Consider the following 24,296-nt stretch of genomic DNA (forward strand, 5'->3'; position numbering starts at 1 on the left):
ATATTTCCTGTCTAGGGTTGTGGGTGAGAAACGAGGGTGTCTGTGCAATCCCGCTTTCTGAGATTACTTACACCCATGTTAAAGGATGTTTGAATGGTGAACATGCCTAGGAAGGTACAGAATGTTTCCTCTCTGGTGCAAGAGCCAGCTGCTCCCCCTTTCAAAGGTAATAAAACCCAGAGTTACTTGCTGATTCTCTGTCTTTCTCTCTCCCACTCTCCAGGGAGAAGGGACAGCTCTGCCACCCGTCCTACATAAGTTCTGAGTTTCGTAATTTCAGGGTTTCTGTTCCGCTGTGTAAAGCTCCTCTGCAAACACAGCTACACTGGCTTTCACTGTGTCATCTCATGGGGAATTTGTGCATGGAGCACTGTTGCAAGGTGCTGTTGTTAAACAGTCTGTCTCTGAACCACATTATCTTGTCATTAGGTTAGTAAATGTGTATATAATTGTTTCAGGCTGGATCTTTAATTTGCAAATAGGATAATAGCTTAGACCCTTCACAGGATCTTAGACCTTTCACAGGGCAATTAGTGACATGTGCACTCCAAACCACATTGTTTCAGAGACCCAGGGCATCAGCCAAGAGGTACTGTTCCTTCTAGGAGTCCCTTCTTTATATCGAGGAGGCAGCCACATCCATCAGAGAGCTAGACACCTGCCTCACAGAGGATCTGGGAGAGGGACGGGGTGGGGGGCAAGGTATATATATGCACAGCCCTCTGGCCTGCCGCCTTCCAGTGTCCAGAGCCACACAGGTAGGAAAGAAAGACACAAAGTAACATTGTTGGGAGAGTTACACAGGTTACCAGACCACAGACTCAAAGAATCATGGGGACCGATAAACTGCCAACCCCAGTCAGGAAACCCCCTGGAGTATCCCCAAGAGAACTTCATCCAGCCTAGTGGAACATTTCCAGTATCAGAGAACTAATGACCTCAAGCAGCTCCTTACATTTGAATAGCTTTGAGCACTCTTCATCAAAGTTATGGAGCCCCTGCTCAACCTCAGGCCCTATGTTAGGATCCTGATATACAAAGATGAATCCAAAACATCCATGTCCTCAGGGAATTCTCAATCCAATAAGGGAGAGGTACACAGAAAAGATAGTTGTGATTCAGTGAGTGGGAGGGATCAACTCTATGAGGTCCTCTGGAAGGCTGTACAGGAAAGGGGATACTTGGGGCGCCTGGGTGGCTCAGTCATTAAGCCTCTGCCTTCGGCTCAGGGCGTGATCCCAGGGTCCTGGGATCGAGCCCTGCATGGAGCCCCACATCGGGCTCCCTGCCCTGCTGGGAGCCTACTTCTTCCTCTCCCACTTGCCCTGCTTGTGTTCCCTCTCTCGCTGCCTCTCTCTCTCTGTCAAATAAATAAAATAAAATCTTAAAAAAAAAAAAGGAAAAGAGACACTTAATCTGGGTCTGAGAGGTGACTATCACTTCCTCAGGAAGGACATTCCCAGGCAAAAATGGGTACTTTAAAAGGCTCAGAAACCTGAAAGTATATGGCCAGATCTGGGAATTACAGCTGATTAGGTAGGGCTGGAGATCACGGCGATGGAAGCTGGAGACTCACTCATTCAAGTGCCAATTATGTGCCAGGAACTATGCTAAACCCTGTGGATATAGTGGGAATAATACAGAAGTTCTTGTTCATATGCAATTCAGATTCTAGTTGGATAATGGGGGTCAGAGGAAGACAATAAACATATATCAAACTATGATAAGTGTTGTGAAGAGAAAGAGGACAGACTGTTGAGGATTGATATGTTATATGGTAGTGTTAGGAAGGTCTCTCTGATAGGGGATATTTGAAAAAACTGCTGAGTGAATTGGGAAAGTGAGCTTGGGGATATCTGAGGGAATAGCATTTCAGGTAGAGACAATGGCAAGCATAAACATCCTGAGGTCTTTGGAATGTTAAAGGAAACAATAAGGAGGCCAGTGTGGCTGAAGCAGGGTGAGCAGTGAGAGAAAACATGAGAGAATGGCAGGGCCAGATTATGTAGGGCCTTGTAAAGCAATGCTACTCAAAATACATTTAAGGCAAGTGCCAGCCCACACACTGTTTATTACCAAACTACGAGGAGGTAAGTTTAAAAAGTCAAGAATGAATGGTTAGAAACTTTTTTTTTTTTTAAGATTTTATTTATTTGACAGAGAGAGAGACAGCCAGGGAGAGAGGGAACACAAGCAGGGGGAATGGGAGAGGAAGAAGCAAGCTCCAAGCAGAGGAGCCTGACGCAGGGCTCGATCCCAGGACTCTGGGATCAAGCCCTGAGCTGAAGGCAGATGCTTAACGACTGAGCCACTCAGAAACTTTTTAAAAAAAGATTTTATTTAGGGGCACCTGGGTGGCTCAGTCAGTTAAGGGTCTGCCTTCAGCTCAGGTCATGATCCCAAGGTCCTGGGGTCGACCCCCAAGTCGGACTCCCTGCTCCCTGCTCCGTGGGGAGCCTGCTTGTCCCTCTCCCCCTCCCTCTTCTTGTGCTCTCTGTCAAATAAATAAATCTTAAACAATAATAAAATAAAATATTTTATTTATTTATATGACAGAGAGAGAGAGCAGAAGGCAGACGCTTAACCAACTGAGCCACCCAGGTACCCCAATTTAGTTGTGTCTTTAATTCTTTCAGCAATGTTTTGTAGTTTTCACTCTACAAGTCTTTAATCTCTTTGGTTAATTCCCAAGTATTTTATTCTTTTTAATACTATTGTAAATGGAATTGTTTTTCTTAATTTTCTGTTTAGATTGTTCATTATTAGTGTATAGAAAGTCACTGGATTTTATTTTTTTTAAGATTTTATTTTTTTATATGTCAGACAGAGAAAGAGAGAGAGCACAAGCAGGGGGAGTGGCAGACTGAGGGAGAAGCAGGGAGAAGCGGGCAAGGAGCCCGATGCAGAACTCGATCCCAGGATCCTGAGCGGAAGGCAGACACTTACCCAACTAAGCCACTCAGGCATCCCAAAACTCACTGGATTTTATGTGTTAATTATGTATCCTGAAACTTTTCTGAATTTGTTTATTCTAACAGTTTTTTGTGTGTGGGATCATTATGATTTTCTTTTTTAAAAAAGATTTATTTATTTATTTATTAGAGAGAGAGAGCAAGCTCACATGAGTGAGTGGGGTGAGAGGCAGAAGGAGACAATCTTCAAGCCAATTCCCCGCTGAGCCTGGCGCCCATCAAGGGGCTCAGACACACAATGTATGAGATCATGACCTGAGCTGAAACCAAGAGTTGGATGCCTCACTGACTGAGCCACCTGGTGCCCCTCTTTACAATTTTCTACATATAAGTTCATGTCATCTGTGAACAGAGATAATTTTACTCCTTCCTTTTCAGTTTAGATTCCTTTTATTTCTTTTTCTTGCCTAATTTCTTTAGCTAGGATTCCACTACGTCAAATAGAAGTTGCAAAAGTTGGCATCCTCGTCTTGATTCTGATTTTAGAGGGTAAGTTTTCAGTTTTTCACTATTGAGCATGGTGTTATGTTAATTGGTGACATAAATTTTTTAAAAAAGATTTATTTATTTTAGAGAGAGAGAGAGATCACCCACGTACAAGCAGGGGTAGAGGCAAAGGGAGAGGGAGGGAAAATCTCAAGTAGACTCCTGACACGCAGAGCCTGATGTGGGGCTCCATCCCACGACCATGAGACCATGGCCTGAGCCGAAATCAAGAGTCAGTCCTTAACCGACTGAACCACCCAGGAGCCCCATGTTAATTGTTTTTTTTTTTTTTAAAGATTTTATTTATTTATGTGACAGAGAGACAGCCAGCGAGAGAGGGAACACAGCAGGGGAGTGGGAGAGGAAGAAGCAGGCTCCCAGCAGAGGAGCCCGATGTGGGACTCGATCGTGGAACGCCGGGATCACGCCCTGAGCCAAAGGCAGACGCCTAAAGACTGCGCTACACAGGCGCCCCAATTGACTTTTAAGATAAGAGAAATAGCATGGTTGAATGCAGATGGGAATAATCCAGTAGAGAGGGAAAACTTGATGATATAGGAGAAAGAAGGGAGTCCTGCTGGAGGAATATTCTTGAACAGGTAAAAAAAGGACTGGTACCTAATTCACCAGTAAAGGGGCTGGCCTTCGGATAAGCACATAGTCAGCTTATATTCACCAGGCTGGAAGGCAGAGTATTTGGGCAAAGACGCTGCAGTAACAGTAGACTGTGGAACTTCTGCCAAGTTGAAGCTCTAAATACAGACCTTCCTATGGCAGGCACCTCATTTTTCAGGATTCAATTCAAATGTTACCTCATCTGAAGGAGCCCCTTCTGCCTCATCATCCTGATCACAACATCCTATGTTATTTTCTTCACAGCATTAATCTCAATCGGAAATCATCTTATTTATACCTTTTTTGTTTGTTGAGTATTGTGTTGGAAGTTGCATGACAACTACTGAGAGCAGCAGCTGCGTCAATCTTGTTTACTTCTGAATCTCTAGTTCCAAAGACAGTGCCTGGCACACGGTAGGTGCTCCATAAATCTTAAATAAAAAATTGATTGAATGAATGGAAAGAGTGGGCTGAGGGCCTTATTGCTGCCGTGAGTTAAGTGAGAAAAAACTGATTAGTGTTTTGCTTCATTAAGGTGAAATAAAAATATTGGTCTAGCTGAGGTGGGAGGCCATAAAGTAGGTGTCACAGTTCCAGTCACAAGGCCTGTGGCATTTTCTGATCTGACAGCGTACAGCAGCATAGGAGTAGGATTCATTCATTCAAAATTGGGGGTGGGTAGAGGTTCTTGTTCAAAAGGGTGATGCAGGAAGATTCTGAACTCATCTTCTCCCACTAATACACTGAATCTACAGCTATGCACGAAACAATTTCTTCTGGGGAAAAAAAAACTTAAAAACTGGCAAAGCAAAATTGAGGGTGGGTGCACAGGGTAGCCCAACTGAGACCCAAGGATTGAACAAGCTGTGTTGATAAGGGCGAGGCTGAAAAATGTGCCCTAGACAGGGAAGGAAGTAACAAGAAGTGAGACATGGATTAGGAGAAGCAACGGTTCTACTTCCACATATACAATGAATTTGGATAGCTGGTGTGGTGTGACGAATTGTATATTGCAAGAGTGGGACTGGGGTCATAGGACTTGCATTTCTGAGCCAAAAAGTCTCCCTGTAGCTTCCTCTTTTGTTCCTGTGCTGTCATCTGGAACCAAATGGATGTCAATTCTTTACCTCAGAAGTCCTTATACCCTGAGTCAAGAGTTTCTGCTCTTTCCCACAAAGTCTTCTTTTCTCTGACACCCCCCCCCCACTTATCATAATCAGAAACCCCTTATTTTCTAGATCAGGAGAGGCTCTTTATGAGCCAACTCAAATTACCTACAGTGGAAGAAGTTTGAACACTGACCTGTATCTTTGAGGATATAAAAAAATCACTAGTGTTTTTTTATGTATGGTATTGTATGTGATAGGTATGATACTGTGGTTAAATTTAAGAAAGAGTGCTTGACGAATCACAAGAAAAGAAAACTACAGTCCAGTATACTTTATGAATATGAATAAAAGCACCCCCAATAAAATACTAGAAATTGATTCCAGCAATTTATAAGAAGAATGTATAACAAGAGTTATATACCATGACCAATTGGGATTTATCCCAGAAATGCAAAGTTGGTTTAACATCGGAAAATCAGTTAATGTAATACACCATATCATATCAGAATAGAACATAAAAACAAGACCATCTAAATAAACAGAGAAATCATTTGATGAAATCCAACACCTTTCATGAAAACTAAGAAGAGAAGGGAATATCCTCAACATGATCAAGGGCATCTATGAAAAAAAGTCAGTTGATGTCATAGTTAATAATCAAAGACTGGGTGCTTTTGCCCTGAGATGAGCAACAAAGCAAGGATATATGTCCTTACCACCTTCATTTGACATTGTTCTAGAGATTCTGGCCATGGCAATTACTCAAGAAAAAGAAATAAATGACATCCAGGCTGGAAAACAAGAAGTACAGCTATCTAAATTCATAGATTTTATGATCATGTATATTTTAAAAATCCTGTGGAGTCACTAAAATATATTATAACTAATCAAGTTCAATAAAGTTGTAAGATACAAGGTCAATGTACAAAAATCAACTTTATATCCATACACTTGCAATGAACATACTGAAAATGAAATTTCAAAAAAATTTCATTTACAATAGCATCAAAAGGAATACAATATTTAGGAGTAAATATAACCAAAGAAGAGCAAACTTATACTCCTAAAACTGCAAAATGCTGTTGAAAGAAATTAAATAAGATCTAAATAAATGGAATAACATCCCATATACATGGATCTGAATATTGTTAAGATGTCAATTCTCCCCTAATTGATCTGCAGATTCAATTAATGTCTTATAAGAATCTAACCTTTTTGTATAAATTAACAAGGTAATTCCAAAGTTCATATGGAATTTCTACAGATGCTGTAGACATAACAATCTTATAAAACAAGAACAAAGTTGGAGGGCTTACACTTCCTGATTTCAAAACTTTTTGTGAAGCAATAGGAATGACGACACTGTGATACTGGCATAAGGACAAACATAGAGATCAGTGAAAGAGAAGTGAGAGTCCAGAAATAAACCCATGTTTCTATGGACATCTGCTTTCGACAAGGATGTCGAGAATATTCAATGAAGAAATCTTTCAAACAAATGGCATTGGGACACCTGGCTATCCAGGTACAGATGAATTAATTTGTATCCTTAACTCAGACTGTATACAAAAATTAACTCAAAATGGATCAATTACCCAAATATAAGAATTAAAACTATAAAGCTCTTAGAAGAAAACACAGAAATTAATCCTCATGACTTCTGATCTGGCAATGAATTCTGAGATATGACACCAAAAGCAAGAACAACAAAAGAAAAAACAATAGACTGAATTTCATCAAAATTAAAAACTTTTCTGCATCAAAAAACATTATCAAAAAGATGAAAACACAACCTACAAAATGGGAGAAAATATTTGCAAATTATATATCTGATAATGGTCAAGTATCCAGGATATATACACAGCTCATATAACTCATCAACAAAAAAGACAATTCAAGTAAAAAGTGGGGGAAAGACTTAAATAGCCATTTCTCCAAAGAAACTATACGCATGTTTAAAAAGCACATGAAAAGATGCTTAATATCATTCTTCATTAATAAACTGCAAAAAGACAAACAATAATTAAAATGGGCAAAGAACTTAAATTGATATTTCTCCAAAGAAGCTATACAGATGGCCAAACAGGCAACGTGAAAAGATTCTCAAAATCATTGGTCATTAAGGAAATGCAAATCAAAGCCATAATGAGGCAACTCTTCATATCCACTAGTATGGCTCTAATAAAAAGAAAAGAAAAAGAATTGTTGGTGAGAATGTGAACAAATGAGATCCCTCACATGTTGCTGGTGGGAATGTAATATGGGACAGCTACTGTGAAATACAGTTTGGCTGTTCCTCAAAAAGTTAAACGTATAATTAACAGCAATGTATACTGATCATTATACAAACGTATAATGATCCAGCAATACTACTTCTAGGTATATATGCAAAAGAATTGAAAAGGGATATGTAAAACAAAATTTTGTACCAAAATGTTCATAGCAGCACTATTCAATTCAACTATATGACCAGATTAAAATGGAAGACTGCAAACCTGGGTAGCCTGCCCTGGGAGACATTGTGATCACGAAATAAGAGTGATGGACTGGACTAATTACTCTTATGTTTTCTATGGCATCTACACAATGAGATAAAGCACTGGCATTGTTGATAAGATTATAATATCTGGGAAATTTAGTTAACAGCCTCCTATGCCTACCCCACACTAATTCCTTCAAATGTTAGGCATACATAAATTCGTTACCCCCTTTTCTATAGTTTAACTCTGCAGTTTCAGTTCCGCAAGGCTCTGTCACAATGCCTACATCAGTCACCTCACTTCGTCTCTTCCCGGAGGCATTTGATCATCTTGCATCCTCACAAGAAGAGGAAGAGTGAGTACAGTACAATAAGATACTTTTTTCTTTTTTTTTTTCCGAGAGAGAGAGATCGTGCAAGCATGAGCAAGCAGGGGGAGGGGCAGAAGGAGAGGGTGAGAGAGAATCTTAAGCAGACTCTATATTCAACATGGAGGCTGATGCGGGACTTGATCTCATGATGCCAAGATCACGACCTGAGCCAAAATTAAGTGTCAGATGCTTAACCGAGTGAGCCACCCAAGTGCCCCAACAATAAGATATTTTGAAAGAGAGAACACATCCACAGAAATTTTATTACAGTATATTGTTATAACTGTTCTATTTTATTATTATTGTTGTGTATCTCTTACTGTGGCTGATTTATAAATTAAACTGTACCATAGGTATGCATAAGAAAAAGCATAGCATATATAGGGTTCGGAACTATCTGTGGTTTCAGGCATCTAACGGGTGTCTTGGAATATACCCTTCATAAATAAGGGGGGACTACCATATTCATGTTTTTATTATCGTTCTCTTATATAAATACTTTACAAAATGTAGATAATCAAACAGGTATGATCCTTTTGCTCTAAGGGATCCTTGGTAAAAAACCATCAAGTGGCTTATGATATAATAAAGAATATATGTGGTCTTTGTCTCCAGTTGAAGGAGCAGAGCTTCAAAAAGCTTTGGAATTTCTTGAATGATAGGATTCTCTGCTACACTAATGAGGTGACTTCTGGTTGGACCCCCAGATAGCTTCAGGATGGAGGAGGCTGCTCACCAGAAAAAAACAACCATGTAATTGGCTGGAGTTGAGTTCAGTCACATAGCCTATGATTTAATGAAACAGGCCTACATAATGAAAGCTCAGTTAAAAATAACTCTTGCGGCACAACTGACTCCACAGGGACAGGAATTCCTGTGCGCAGGCCCCTTCCAGACCTTGCACTAGGTACCTCTTTTTCTGATTGTTCATTTGTAATAAAAAGGTAATCATAAGTAGAGCACCTTCTTGAGTTCTGTGAGTCATTCTAGTGAATTATTGACCCTGAAGGGTAGTTATCAGAACCCCCAAATCTGTAGCCAAGTCAGACAGTAGTGCAAGCCCCTTGGGGACCCCACTTGTGGCTGTCATCAAAAATAAGGGCAGTCTTGTTGAGGGCCTTGTGGGAACTGGTGCTAACTCCAAGTAGTTGGTGTCAAAATTGGATTGAAACATTGGATACCCAGTTGGTGTCAGAGAATTGGTGTCAGGTACAATAAGTGTAATGCGCCTTCCTGAGTTCTGTAAGTCATTCTAGCAAATTATGGCACCTGCAGGAATAGTGGGAACACCTGAAAATGTTGCTAGCTTGTCAGAATGAGGAAGCACTGGGGACCGCAAGCTTGAGACTAATTTCGAAGTAAGGGCAATCTTGTGGGACGTGCTCTTAGCTGTGAAGTTTGGCCAAACTCTGCATAGTTGGTGACAGAAGTCATTTCACCTCTATGTAGAAAATCATTCAGTCATAGAAAGGAAAGAAGTACTGATGCATGCTACAGCGTGGATGAACCTTGAAAACATTATGCTAAGTGAAAAAAGCCAGTCACAAAAAGAACACAGACTGTGTGATTCCTTTTATATGAAATGTCCAGAACAACCAAATCTATAGAGAGAGAAAATAGATTAATGGTTGTTTAATGATTGTAGTAGAGTGGTGTTAGGGAGGTGATAATAAAGGAAACCAAGTTTCTTTATAAAGTGAAGAAAATGTTCTAAAATGGTGATAGTAAAAGCCATTGAAATATACACTTTAAATGAGTAAAATGTACAATATATGAATTATATCTTGATAAGCCAACATTTAAAATTTTTTTAAATTTAAATTCAAGTTAGTTAACATATAGTGTATTATTAGTTTCAGAGGTAGAGTTTAGTGATTGGTGAGTTGCATATAACACCCAGTGTTCATTACATCATGTGACCTTCTTAATGCCCAGCATCCAATTACCCCACCCCCCATCGCCCTCCCCTCCAGCCACCCTCAGTTTGTTCCCTATGGTTAAGAGTCTCTTATGGTTTGCCTCCCTTTCTGTTTTATCTTATTTTTCCTTTCCTTCCCCCATGTTCATCTGTTTTGTTTCTTAAGTTCCACATACAAGTGAAATCATATGATATTTGTCTTTCTCTGGCTTATTCCACTTAGCATAATACCCTCTTTTCTATCCACGTCATTGCAAATGACAAGATTTCATTCTTTTTGATGACTGAGTAATATTCCAATGTGTGTATATATCACATCTTCTTTATCCATTCATCTGTCAGTGGACATCTAGGCTCTTTCCATAGTTTGGCTATTGTGGACATTGGTGCTATACACATCGGGGTGCCATGTGTCCCCTTGAATCCCTATGTTTGTACCCTTTAGATAAATACCTAGTAGTGCAATTGCTGGATCAGCTCTATTTTCAACTTTTTGAGGAACCTCCATACTGTTTTCCAGAGTGGCTGCACCGGTGTGCATTCCCACCAACAATGTAAGGGGATTCCCCTTTCTCTTCATCCTCACCAAAGTAAGCCATCATTTTGTTTAAAAGGCTGGTTATCTTCTATAAATAAAGGCTGAAATAGCTATAGATGACACATAAGATGTCTGGGATTTGCTTCAAAAAAAATCCATAGGGGATGGGGAGGGGAACAGAAGAGAGAAGACTGACCATAGGTTGATAATTGCTGAAGCTGGGTGCTTGGAGGGTCATCATACTTTCTCTCTACAGTTGTATGTGTTTGACATTTTTCAAAAGAGGAAAAAAAGAAGAATCCAATGCAATGTTCTGACTCAGAAAAGAGGGGACCATTGCGGCACTTGGGTGTCTGACTTTGGCTCAGGTCATATCGGAGTCCTGCTGGGCTCTGTCACTCTCCCTATGCCCCTCCCCCACTCATGCTTGTGCACGTTCTCTCTCTGTCAAATAAATAAATAAAATCTTTCAAGAAAAAGAAAGAGGTTAACCCTATCGGGACCCCTTTCACTCCGGAGAGCTTTTTCTGTATCCTTGCTTAATAAACTTCTATTGCTTATCCTCACTAAAACAATCAAACACACACACAAAGAAAAGAAAAAAGAAAAGAAAGAAAAGGGGGTGACTGTCACCTCCTTTCATAAGTTGTTATTTAGAGGCCCTCCCCAGAGCCCTCAGATCAGGGAGATGAATTATTGAGGGGAATCTGAGAGGCATGGAAGCCATGGAGTGTGGAGAGGCAGCAAGAGCAGGGGCTGGTTTGAGCCAGGACAGCTCTGTGCCGCCAGCCCTCATGGTCAACCCCCAGGCCAGGCTGACTGTAGTGGTGGAAGTAGAGCGAGGGAGAGGATCAGGTAAGAGGTCCTTACACATTCATTCTTAGAGGGAGTGCGGCCTGGGGGAGCCTCTTGGGAGAGGGGAAGGATGAGGTCATTTTGCTGCTTTAGCTGCTGCAGATGCTGTTTGAGGAAGCTCTCCCTCTCAGCGGCTCTGCTCCTATGCATAGTACCGTAGGTTAGGAAACTGAGGCCAAAGGTGAGAGCAGGCCCTAGGAGTCCTGGCAGTTTCGCCCATGAGAGCTGATATGTAGCCCATCTTTCTCAGGCCCTGAGGAGACCTGTTGCCCCACACTCCTTCTGGAGGGGCCCAAGAGCATCTGCTTGCTTCAGCCGGGCACTCTAGACACTCAGGTAAAAATGGGATGGGGTGCGGGTGAAGGCTGGGGAAGACGGGGATGACAATGCTGAGCCTAGCACTCCCCACAGAAACGACGCATCACCTTTGACAGAGTCCTGGGCTCTGATGCTGCTCAGGTAGGGGGTTTGTAGGGGGATGGGAGGAGCACGGGAGCCCTCAGGCTCCTGGATCCTGTAATGCTGAGTGCTTCCCAAGCCCTCTGCCCGGACAGACTGGGTCAGGGCACCTGAGATCAGGGGATGTCTCTGCGTCCCCTGCAGGAGGCTGAGCAGGAGCTGCTAGCACGAGTCCAGTCCACACTAGGCTTGGTGGCCCGAGGGTACAGCGTGGCGCTACTGCTTCGGGGTCGGGAAGCAGAGACGCCCCGGCTGGTACCTCAGGTGAGTCCCAGAGGAGCCACCAGGCATAGGTGTCCTGAGGCTCAGGTGTTGCTTCCTGCTGGATACCTTTGAGAAACTTTCCTTCCCCTTCCTAGCTGGATTAGGTTCCCCTCCTTGGGGTTCCTAGAATGCACTGCAGACCACACAGAATGTTTTGCCAGGGCCAATCTGGGCAGCGATTGAGAGGCTGGGGAAGGTGCGAGGCTGGGGCCCATGGGGTGAGGGTCAGGGAGGGGTGGTGTGCAAAGATCAAATATCCAGGGAGATCTAATCTTCACAGTTTTTCATAATACTGGTAATAAACTTGACAGTTTTGTTTTCAGTGCTTCGGATTAATCCTTTCTGTGTCCCCACTGAAGCTCTTTCTCCACTTTAGCTATTGCAGATGCTGTTTGAGGAAGCTCTGCCCCGCGGGGGCCCTGATCCTGTGCTTATTACCCTTAGCCTGGTGCAGGTGAGACCCTGTAGGGAGGGGAGACCTGGGAGCCAAGGTCCCTGCGGTCCTGCAGAAAGTGCCTGAGGCTTGTGAGCACGCAGAGGAGCTTGAGCCCAGCCTCATTCTGCTGCTCATCAGCGTGGGCTTGCCCTTCAAGGTCTCCGTTTTCCTTCCTGAAATGGCGGAATTTTGGTGCCCTGGTTGGCCCACAGGGCCCCAGCGGGAGGATTGTGTGAGCTGAAGTCTGGGAAAGGCTCTGTTTGTAACCAGTGTTGTGCTTGCGTGATTCCAGCTCAGCCACGACAGGAGGACTCGGGACCTGCTCTCTCCGGGGACAGAGAACCTGTCAGTGCTAGATGTGTCCCCCCTGGGCTTGTGAGTGTCCAGGGCCCAATGGGATCTGAGGGTGCTTGTCTTAAAGCAGGGCTGACACCCCCAAACCCAGCCCTTAGAGATTTCTCCCCACTGCCATGCACTTGGGGTCATGCTTATCACGCCCTCTCATCCTCTTCCCTGCATCTCATAGCCCCAACCCTCTCACTCTTCTTACCCTCTTCAACTCAGTCATTATCATCCTGGGAGATCTGAGCATCTCACGGAGCAGAACTTCAGTTTCTCCATCTGTAAAATGGGAGAAATCCCAATGAGCCTCTTTGCCTCACTGGGCAGATGACAGGAGGCAAAAAGAGATCATGAAGATGAGAGGCTTTTAGGGGATACACTGAGCTTGGAAATTGGGGATGATTCTCACAGGCTCTTGGGATCCCAATGGACTTCCCACACAGAGGTTCTGGGGGGCTGGACAGAACCCTGGTGCTTAGGAGTTGAGCTCAGCCTCCCCTTCCTGCAGGGTGGTGGAAAATGCCAGTGAGGTGGAGGTGTCTGACTCAAGAGCAGCCTCGGAGCTGTACTTGCAGGCTGCAGGGGGCGAAGGCAGGTGAGGACAGGAGGGTACCTGTCACCTCCCACCCCCATCCCTTAGGTGTTTGGCCTGATCCTACCCTCTTCTCACAGGGCCTGCTCTCTGCTCACTGTCACCATGTCCTGCCCAGGGCCTGATCCTCCTGAGGGGCCTGGGATCCAGGGCATGTGGCGAGGGGCCTTGAGGATCCTGCAGCTCCCCAGAGCCCTGTAAGTCTGATGGAGTCTTCTGACTGCTTTCGGGAGTGGCGACTGGGGGGGGGGGAGGCTGAAATATGGATGCAGACACAGGGCAACCCCAGACTCTCCTTTCCTCACCTCGGACGTGGTGAAGGACCCCTTCCTTTAGCATTTCTTGGTAAGGCAGGTCTACTTGCAATGAATTCCATCAGCTTTTACTAATCTGGGAATACTTTAATTTCTCCCCATTCTTGAAGGATAATTTTCCCAGATATAGAATTCTTAGTTGACAGGCTTTGTCTTACAGCACTTTAAGTATGTCGTCTGATTGACTTCTGGCCTCCATAATTTCTTTCTTTCCTTTTTAAAGATTTTATTTATTTATTTGAGAGAGAGCGAGAGCAAGAGCAAGAGAGAGAGCACAGCAGGGGGAGTGGCAGGCAGAGAGAGAGGGAGAAGCAAGTTTCCTGCTGAGCAAGGACTCTCCCGACAACGTGGGGCTTGATCCCAGTATCATGACCTGAGCCAAAGGCAGATGCTTAACTGACTGAGCCACCCAGAAGCACCTGGCCTCCATAATTTCTGATGAGAAATTGGTCTTATGAAGTATCGCTTGTACATAGTTGCTTCTCTTATGCTACTTTCAAGGTTTTCTCTTTGGCTTTTGACAGTTTGATTATAACGTGTCTTGGCATGGATCTCTTTGAGCTTATCCTTTTTGGAATTTGTTGAGCTTCTTGGACGTATAGATTAATGTCTTTCATAAAATTTGGGGGAATTTTTGAGCATTATTTCTTCAAATAATCTTTCTGCCCCCCTTTTCTCCTTTCCCTCTGAGATTCCCATTCTGCCTATGTTTATACACTTGATGCATCCAGCAGTCCCTTAGGCTCATTTTCCTTCATTTTTTTCTTTCTGCTTCTTGGACTACATAATTCTGTTTGACTTATTTTCAACTTTGCTGAGATTCTTTCTTGTGCCTGCTTAAATCTGCCCTCTAGGGAATTTATGATTTCAGTTACTGTACTTTTCAGCTCCAGAATTTCTACTTGGTTCCTATTTTATTTTATTTTATTTTATTAAGTAAGATTTACACCCACCGTGGGGCTCGAACTCATGACCCTGAGATCAAGAGCCTCATGCTCCACCAACTGAGCCAGCCAGGAGCCCCTCTACTTGGTTCCTTTTTTATAATTTCTATGCTTCTATTGATATTTTCAATTCATTGAGACATCATTTTCTTGATTTCTTTTAGTTTTCTGAGCATATTTAAGATAGTTGAATTAAAGTCTTTGTGTAGTGAACCCAGAGTCTATACTTCCTCAGGGAATTTCTGTTCATTTTTTTTTCCTGTGGGTGGGCCATTCGTTCTTGTTTATTTGCAGGCCTGATATTTTTGGTTGGAATTGATTGGTTGGAAACTGACCAATTTGAGAATTTTTATTTTTGTAAAGACTATATTCTTTATTGTGCTAGTCTCTTAAGTCTCCATTTCTTTTCCTTAATGCTCTGACATTTTGGGTATGATAATGTGATAACTCTGAAAACCAGATTCTCCATCCTCTCTAGGGTTGGCATTGTTGCTTGCTATGGGCTGCAGCTATCTGCTTGCTTAGTTACTTTTCCAAACAATTTTTGCAAAGACTGTTTTCTTTGTGCTCACTGAAGTCTCCATTCTGTTATCTCAGTGGTTAACTAGTGACCTGACATAGAAATCCTTAAACTGCTGGGACCAACCCCCCACCCCCTTTTTTTTAAAGGAAAAAAAAAAGAGAAAGAAAGAAGAGAAAAAAGAAAAAACTTTTTCCAAGATTCTGTAGATGGCTCTGTGTTGGGTTGGTCCTTCTATGCTTAGCCAGTACATTTATGGTTCTGCCTTAGCCTCACTTCCCGCTTGCACTGAGCTTAAAAATCAGCCAGAAATGAAAACTCAGGATCTTCTCAGGTCTTTTCGCAGTATGCATCCTGCGCTGGGCATGTGTGTGGCTTCCTAGGTTCCCTAGGGCGTGGGGGAATTTTCCTTATTCCCCCCAAATCTCACTCCCCAACTTTTCTTCCCAGACTTTCCATGCATCTGTTGTTTGCTCCAACTGTTATTTTTGCTCGTTCTTTCATCTTTCAAAGTTTTGAGGGACTGTCCTCCAGCATAGCTGTTCGGCCCTGAGAGAGTTCCGAGGCAAGTGAAACAAAGGGAAGCCCCTTTTTGTCAGTCCTTTCGGGGAAACCCTAGAGAGTCAAAACAGCAAACACAATTCCTTGGGAACAAGACCTGCTCAGCTCCCTCCAGAGCCAAGTACCCCCACCAGAAATGTGGGTTGTTGTTTTCAAGACCACCTCTGTGCTGGGGAAGAGGTTGTGGCTGGGGTCAGTTAAAACACCACAAAGAGCTCAACATATTTAAGTTGGGTTTCTCTCAGTGAAGCATTCACTTGGTTGCTGTAAACCTTTGACTGTCCCCCAGAGTTCCAGGAAGGTTGATTCTGACCATTTTTGCCACATGTTTCTGGCAAAGGACAGACTCCCAGAGTTCCCTACTCTGCCATTTTCATGATGGCCTTGCTTTGCCATTTTAAATTGGGTGATTAGTCTTTTATTACTGAGGTGTAAGAGTTCTTTAAACATTCTGGACACAAGTCCCTTATCAGATAGACAAATTGAATTTTGTACTATGAGAATACACTGTACAATTTAAAAAATAATAAAATAAAATAAAATAAAGATCTAGGCAAGATTGCAAATCTGCCTGGTGGTGCACAAAAGTTACTGGAAATAGTCAACCTTTCCATCAGAGTGTGACTTGGGCCAGTTTCTTTCCCCATCCACCAGTGGACATGTCCTTTCTTCCTCCCTCCCTCTGGCAGAGATTGCCCCCTGCTGCAGGTGTTGGCTGGTAAGGTTATTGGTGAGGAGGTAGAAGGCTCTCTGCCATGGATTGTCACACGGCTCCTGGAAGGAAACAACTACAGTGGCCTTCTTCTTCGCCTGGACCCTCAAGGTGGCCTGGAGGGAGGGTATGGGGGTCTAGGGGAAGCTCTGGGATCTAACTTATGCCTGACTCACCCTCTCACCAAATCAGCTGCAGCCCCACCCGCAGTCCAGAGAGAGCCTGACCCTCTGGGAGGGCCAGGATTCAGAAAGGTCCCAGGATGGTTAGGTTGCCAAAGTCTGGAGGGGCAGGGCCAATAGTAAAAGCAACTCCTCACCCTTCAGAGACTCTCAACAGTTTACCAAGAATTTTTATACAATGCCTTTTATTCTTACCATAACCCCATAAGACACATCCAACTTAGATGAGGAAAGAGAGGGAAGCTTAATTTATAAGTGAGGAAAGGGAGGATCAGAGAAGGGAAAGAACTTGCCTGTTTTCACACACTTATTAAATATCGGGCCTCTGTGAAGTGATATGATGTCAGAGACGTGTGGGAGGTCAAGTGGGGGTATAGATCAAACAAGGATGGTCAAGAGTTGATAATTATTGAAGGTGGGTGATAAATAGATGGGTTTCCTTTACTTTGTATATGTTTGAAATTTTCTATAACAAAGGTAAAAGAAAAAAAAGAGCCTGGCTCTCTGTCTCCCAAACCAACAAAAGTACATCAATTTGACTAATATACTCCCAGACTACGCACTGCGCCAGGCCCTGTGGAGTAAGGAGGATAAGTTAGGGCAGTTCATGCCCTCAAGGAAAAGCAGTGAAGGACAAAAGTGTGTGTATCCGCTGGCCAGTTTGGTACCATGATAAAGGGCCTAGGCCTTAATGTCAGACAGAACTGGACTTGAGTCCTAGCTCTGCTACTCACCAGGAAGTTGCTTGACTTCTCTGAGCTTCATTTGCTTCATCTAGAAAGTGCGGAGGTAGGACAAATTAGAGTTGCTGCCCCACTGGAGTGTTACGTGGATGAAAAAGGGGATCCGTGCAAAGCCTTAGCGTGGTGCCAACAAGCACATGTAAACACCTGATAGATATTAGCTCTCTTTATAAATAGCGCTATTAATAAAAATTAAAAGTATTACAGGTGGCGTCCTTTGGAATCCAGGAGTGGTTCACTCTGAATCTCCCCTCACTAGGTGGCTCCCCGAGCTTGCTCTGGGCTGCTCTGTTAGGGGCCGAGGGAAGGAGGATGCAGGTGAAACAGGTGAGGCCCACCCTGTGGGATGCGGTAGAAGAGGCCCGGGCCCGCCGCGCTGGCCTGAAGAGCCTGCGCTCAGGCCTCCTTGGAGACAACCTGACAGAGAGTGGGCTCAGCCAGTTGGGCAGGGCATTGCGAGAATTGCAGGTAAGCAAGGTGAGGCCTGGAGGTGCCTGAGAGAGCAACGGCTGGAGCCTCCCTGAACCCTCTCTCCATAGGTGGTAAAAGCCTGGAGCCAGCGCCCAGGAAGCCGGATGCTCGAAAGGGTAAAAGCTGAGGCTGTGGGGCTCCCAGAACTACAGGTAGGTCTTCTCGTTCAACCTCTTAGGAGCCCCATTGATGTCTGGCTTCCTGTCCTGTTTGCAGAGCACTATGTGGAGGCCCTTCTTTCATTCACTAATTTATTGATTCCCAGACGTTTACTGACTTCTCACTATGTGTCAGGCACAGTGCTATGTAGACCCTGGGAAATCCCTGTCCTCATGGAGTTTACAATTTCTGGAAAGAAACAAGATGATCAATGCTCTGAAGGCCTTATCAACACAGGGTTCTATGGGGCGTCTAAGTTAGTCTTGGCAAGAGAAGGAAGGAACGTTTCATGGAGGAAGTTGATTCCTGAAAGAGGTGGCCAGGAAAAATGAGAGAACATTCCAGGCACAGAAGATAACAGGCAAAGTTTCAGAAATAAGTGAGAGCTTGATCTCTTTCGGGGGCTGCAAGTAGCTCACTTTGCTGGAGAATAGTTTGAAGAAGAGTCAAGAGAGAAGGACTGAAGAGTGAAGTAGGAAAAAGAAAAAAAAAAGAGTGAAGCAGGAGCCAGGTCATAAAGGGCCTTGTAAATTTATTGAGATGTTTGGACTTCATCTTGAAGGTCAATGGGGAAACCATAGAATTTTTTTAAGCAGAGAAGATAATACTGCTTACATTTTTCAGGTGAGCAAACTGAGGCTCAGAGAAGTGATCTGAGTATCTCAGGGTCACTGATACAATCAAAGGCAACAGAGGGGCAAACATACCCGTCTTTAGACTCAACATGGTAATTTTGCATATGTTTAGACTGCATGGCCGGTCCTGTACAGAAGGGGGCACTGTCTTCCAGGATTTGCCACAGTGCGGCTGGAATGCTGCTCCTGTCCACCTCCCCTGCCCTTTTCATAATTACTTACAACTTGTTTTTACAGCTCGGGAATTAGGCATGTAAGCTCCCATTTATTGAGCAGTGCCTGTCACTTGTGGTTTGGGTGCCTTATCTTATTTCATGCTCTCTACAACTTTTATCAGCTCTATTTTACATGGATTCAAAAGACTAGTCACCTGCCTGAAGTCACACAGCTGAGGAGAGGAGGGGCTGGGACCCGATCTATCTGATTTTTAAAGCCCTGAGCTTAACTCACACTATCCTGGGAGGAAGGGTATGGAATTCTCACTCCTACTATTTTCTCAGCAGGTGATAGATTCAACAGCACGCCACAGCCCAGGCTTCCAGGGAGAGCCTGAAGGTGGGTTTGGGGCTTGGGGTGGAGCTGGGTATCTTTTCCACCTTTACTGGGCTTAACTGCATTTTCTTCCAGTGGTAGGAATAACAGCATCTCTAGGACTTGGGCTCCACCAAAATCATCCTCTTAGGGACTCTGAGGAACAGGTAATACCCCATGTGCCCCAGAACAGCTGGAAGCTGTTGGGGGAGTGTAGTTGCAGAGCCCAGTTAATACGTCTACTGCTTCCCTGCCTCAACATCAGGGAGAAATATGGAGCTTCTGGCAAAAAGAAGACCCAAAAGGCTATGTGGTTCCTAAGGGAAGGGCATGGGAAGGAAGGCTGTTCTCCTACTGGGTCACATTAGGGGTATAGGATCCTTCAGGCCTCCATGGCACCTACTGGTAGAGCCAATACCTCCCCTTTGTCCCTATGACCTTCAAGTCTCTGTCCAGGCTACAGGCTCTTAAAGGCCATTAGGTCCTGGCTGTAGCTCTAGGAGCAGTCCTGGTAGTGGGGTTCTGTTGAAAAGTTGGACCCTGAGTCCCAAGGCTGTGGACACACATGGGCTTCTGGCTGAGCCTAGACTAATGCCACCTAGGCCTGGCAGGTCCCAGATGTGGCCCTGCAGTTCTTCTTGGCCCAGGCACGGAGGAAGAGACTGCACGAACAGCACCAAATATGGATCCAAGAGGAGCTGAAGCATTTGGAACAGGAGGAGGAGGTGGCAGGTGACCAGGTCAAAGGCCTGGTGGCTGGAAAGGAGGTAAGGAGGGTCAAGTAGGGGACTTGAGGCTCCTTCTAATTGGTCCAGGCACTGTGCTGGGGGCTGGGGTCCAGCCTCAATCACAACATACTGGGCCATACCCTCTCTCATGGTCTTCACAGCTTTGTGGGGGACAGATGAAGCAATTTTCAGTGCTAAGTGCTGTGATGCAGGGAGCTAAGGGCCTGTGGGAACAAAGAGGTGTGCCTGACCCAGGCTGGAGTGAATCACAGAAGATGGCATTTAGCTGAGACGAAAAAAAAAAAAATCAGCCAGAGGAATTCACTAGACTGAGCTCCGCTTGGCCAGTCTGTACTCATCACATAGAGGCACTGAGTAAATATAACTTGTTTGAACAAATTAAGAAACAAAATTTGTGTCCATGGAGGTTGGGATATGTTCTGAGGACAATACTGTATGAGCAAAGGTCCAGAGGGAAGCAGTGGCAAAGTACAGTCTGGGTATAGCAAATTGCCCAGCTGGCAGGGCCTGGCAGGTGCAGGGTCAGAGGCGAGGCTAAAAAGACCAGTGTGTGCCATGCCTCTGAGTTTGGACTTTACCCTAAGAATGACAGAGAACCATTGAAAGGCACGTGTCATCTCAGTTCTGTCCCTCACTAGCCATGTGAATTTGGGCAGGTTAGGTCACTTCTCTGATCCACAGTTTCCGTATCTATCTACCAGATTTGGAAAACTAAAATGGCAACTACCCCATATGGTTTTCATTGGATAAAATGAAATAATACACATGAAGTGTTTAGAACAGAGCCTGGCACACAGGTGGCACTGAACAAAGGATATGTATTATCACTGAAGGCCTGCAAGGAGAGGCAGAGATGGTCCCGGGAGCAGAAGGTGCTGAGACTCCAGTTGGAGGCCCTTCAGGCAGAGCAGGACACTGCTGAGCAGGACCTCGCAGCCCTCTATGACCTGCACGTGCAGTCTGCCCGAGCTCGGACACGCCATATGCTGCAGGTCAGTGAGGCCAAAAAGCAGCCCTTGAAATGGTTCCAAGGCTGGCTGACTGACGAGCATCTCTGAATCTGGGCACAGGTATTCCGAGCCTGGCGAAGTCTGTGGGAGGAGCAGGCCATGACCACAGAGCATCACCACCGCAGCCTGCTGGCTGGTGTCCTGCAAGACAACATCAGCCTAGCCACGCAGAACCAGGAGCTCCAAGCGCAGAACCAGGAGCTCCAAGCCCAGAACCAGCAGCTTCGGCAGGGAGCAGACTAGGCTGAGGCCTGTCATTGCCGGATTGCTGCCCTGGGGAGAAATCTGATGATCTGTAATCCTGCAGGGGCAGCTTCCTGTCTCTTCATTCTTAAGGGGCCTAGAAGGAAGAGGGAGCTGGGACACAATAACCAAGCTAACCTTCATTATGGATAATGATACTACTAACCAGGTCTCATTGTGCCAGTCCCTGTTAAGCGCCAAATATCCACAACTTCATTTTAGCCTTCCCCACTATCCTATATAGTGGTAGGTGCCATTTGACCCCCATTTCAGAGGTAAGGCAACTAAAGCTTGGAGAGGTTAAGTAACTGCCCAAGCACAGGCAGCTAATAAGTGACAGAGCCAGAATTCAAATTCAAGCCTGGCTGACCATAGTTCTACACTGCACATAGTGGTTCACAAGATGCAGTGTATTGGTATCATTTAGGGACATTAAAGAACAAGAGAAAAGAAAAAAAGATTCCCGAACTCTACGCAACTTCCTAAGATTCTCCAATAGGTCTCACTCTTATTTTCCTTTTTAAATTTTTTTTTTTTAAAGTTTACTTGGTATTCTCCCACGGGAGCAGGGCCTCATGTTCGTCTGGCTATGAGGAGAGATGACAGGAAGGAATATCAATGAGGAAACTAGAGGAAATGAGAATCAAAACCATATGTAACCCATGAGTTCTCTAGCCTAAAATCTAGTTTGTCCTGCCGGGCCTAGTACCTTCTATTCCCAAGAATCCCTCCAAATTCCCTAGCGCCCAAGTTTTGTGCTTCAGAGAAATTTGGAAAGTTCTATTGACAGAGAACAGTCTCCACTCCATGGAGCCCGAAAGGAAATAATGCTCCTGGCAACAACTAGGAGAAAAGAATCTTTTCTCCCAGTCTGTAAGTTACTCCAGCATTAAGACATTCAGGGCACTAGGAGAACAAAATTATGTTTGAGTGAAGCTACGCAACAGAGAAGACGCAGGACTATCGTAGCCCATTGCAGGAACCACCTGCACCCCCAGAACACTTTATTAAGACTTTATTGCTTACATAGTTAGAGACACTGATTGAGCTACACCAAATTTCCCTGTGCCTGGTTCCAGGTCACTCTGTGTAGAGCTTCCCTAAACTGTTGAGAGCTGGGACACTGCTAGGCAGTGGCAGGACCCAGAGTGAGAAGAATGGTACCTCCTAGGAGCTGCAGAGGGGGGCAGTGGGCTTTGAGAGGGCCCTTGGGGTGAGCAGAGAGGTCAGGAGTGTAGCCTTAAGCCAGGGCCCAGGGGCAACATTCCCTGAGATGAGTCAAGCTCCAGCCCTCTCTGGGGTTTCCAGAACAAAGGCTGGATGGGTGTGGAGAGCAGTGCTGTGGAAGGAGCATGGGGCATTGTCTCCAGGTGCTGCTGGATCTAGGGGAGCTTGGAAGAGTGGCCTGGGTGATCAGTATAAAAGCTGTGGCAATTGGGCTTTCCTGCATAACAGTGAAGGGTGAATGTCTTTAATGGGGGAGTCATGTACCAAAGCGGGGCTGGAGTTGCCCATACCAGGCCTGGGGGTAATGGGTCTGTTGGGGCGACCACAGGAGGCAAGGATAGCCAACTGCTGCCCATACCCTGGTTGAAACAACTGCATTCATGCAGGATGAGGCAAGGAGCCTCCTCTATCGGGGGTAGGGTCATTTCTAAGGCCTAGGTATTGATGCTCCCCCAATTCCTTAGTGTGGATGAACTTCTGGAAAGTTTCTTTAATCGAACCCAGTCTTCAAGTCTCCTGGGATAACCTTTCATTTACCTATCTCCAGAGACTAACCTGGCTGCTCTCACCTCCCCAGCTTTTGTCACAAGGCACTTGTTACAGGGCTGGCTGCTGAGGAAGGGTCCGGAAGCCTGGGAGGTGGCTCTGATGGTGGTGCCCAATCAACAGGGTCAGGAGTCTGGGTGGAGGTGGTCAGGGGCTAGCGGCTGCCATAGTACAGGCGCACAGCCAGACCAATGAGCAGCGTGGCCAGGAAGAAGGCAGCTGTGAGCTGCAGCCGCAGCAGGGCTGCCGAGAGCACGGCATTGACCACCAGTGAGCAGGACACAACAAACAGGCGTGTGATGCTGCTGCCGTGCTTCATGACAGCTGACATGAGCAGTCCATTTAGTGCCTGGCTCAGCACCACAAGCGCTGCCCATCCGGAGAAACCCTCCAGGAAGCCTGGGCCAGGGCCACCACCTGCATGCAGACCTAGATTCAGGAGCACACCAAAAGTGTAGAGGAAGAGGTTCTGAAGTGCTAGGGGCAGCCGCTGTCGCTTCATAAGCAGTTCTGTGTACACGGACGACAGGCCTGAGATCAGACAGTACAAGATGAGAAGCAGCAGTCCCAGTGGAGTGATATGCAGGGGCATGGGGCCAGCCGCAGCTGCCGAAGGGGGTCCAGGAAGGGTGTTCCCAGGGTCCTGGAGGCCACCAGCTGCATAGCAGGCCCCTGCTGCCATCAGCAGCAGTAGTGCTAAGCCCTGGCGTGCAGAGAGGCGGTGCCGGAGACAGAGGCAGTAGAACAGGGCCGTGCTTCCAATCTTGAGATTGCTCAGCACCTGGTAGGTGCTGGGGTCCATGTAACGTTGTAGATAGATCACCAGGTTGTTGTTAGCTCCGTAGAGTAGGGCTGATAGTGCAAAGGGGGCAGCCTGGCGCCATGGTGGGGCCCCCTGGGGCCACGCCTGCCAGCCCACCAAGAGGGAGAAGGCGCACAACAGTAGCTTGGTCAGCTCAGTCAGCAGCACAGCCGAGGAGGGCCGGAAGGGCACTCTGCCGTTCACATGGCACAGTGCCAGCAACGGGGCATGGGCACCATACATGGCAGTGGACAGGAGTAGCATCAGGGTCCAGCGGGCCTGCCTGGGTCGGCCCAGGCCTGGCGAACCCCCGTCCTCTACACTCATGCCCAAACCAGACCCTGGGTGGCCTGCGTAGCCAGCAAGGGGGTAGCGGGAATTGTAACAAGTTTGGGGAAAATCAGTACGGAGCCAGCTCGCAGGAGGAAGGAGCCGTGGTACATCGCTAGAGAGAATACTTAGAATCAGAGCCAGCTGCAAACTCCACAGTCAGGGCTGGAAGAGGAAGGGG

At 45.5% G+C, this 24,296-nt stretch overlaps 2 protein-coding genes across 2 annotated transcripts; one reads left to right on the forward strand and one right to left on the reverse strand.

Moving 5' to 3' along the window:
- LOC123790527 (uncharacterized) lies at positions 1-22,355 on the forward strand. Its single transcript, XM_087862458.1, has 13 exons — positions 1-12,066; positions 12,443-12,520; positions 12,795-12,877; positions 13,353-13,439; positions 13,517-13,633; positions 16,465-16,598; positions 17,672-17,880; positions 17,952-18,035; positions 19,178-19,232; positions 19,305-19,375; positions 19,811-19,975; positions 20,791-20,949; positions 21,028-22,355. Exons 1-13 carry the CDS (start codon positions 11,926-11,928, stop codon positions 21,208-21,210), a joined length of 1,566 nt encoding a protein of 521 aa, XP_087718584.1. The 5' UTR covers positions 1-11,925; the 3' UTR covers positions 21,211-22,355.
- SLC35A4 (solute carrier family 35 member A4) lies at positions 22,179-24,112 on the reverse strand. Its single transcript, XM_045794510.2, has one exon. The coding sequence runs from the start codon at positions 24,110-24,112 to the stop codon at positions 23,138-23,140; it is 975 nt and encodes a 324-aa protein (XP_045650466.1). The 3' UTR covers positions 22,179-23,137.
- Between the last annotated feature and the right edge of the window lie 184 nt (positions 24,113-24,296).

This window comes from Ursus americanus, chromosome 5, assembly GCF_024610735.1.
Source record: "Ursus americanus isolate L20-20 chromosome 5, mUrsAme1.1.p, whole genome shotgun sequence".
NCBI classification, from domain to species: Eukaryota; Metazoa; Chordata; class Mammalia; order Carnivora; family Ursidae; genus Ursus; species Ursus americanus.

What these genes read in the sequence shown, in the direction of transcription:
- SLC35A4 (XM_045794510.2), bottom strand. Translation starts at nt 24,112, where the DNA reads ATGAGTGTAGAGGACGGGGGTTCGCCAGGCCTGGGCCGACCCAGGCAG.
- LOC123790527 (XM_087862458.1), top strand. Translation starts at nt 11,926, where the DNA reads ATGTCTCTGCGTCCCCTGCAGGAGGCTGAGCAGGAGCTGCTAGCACGA. An exon ending in TCTTCGCCTGGACCCTCAAG is followed by an intron (nt 16,599 to 17,671) that starts GTGGCCTGGAGG and finishes TCCCCTCACTAG; the next exon opens with GTGGCTCCCCGAGCTTGCTC. An exon ending in GGACACGCCATATGCTGCAG is followed by an intron (nt 20,950 to 21,027) that starts GTCAGTGAGGCC and finishes ATCTGGGCACAG; the next exon opens with GTATTCCGAGCCTGGCGAAG.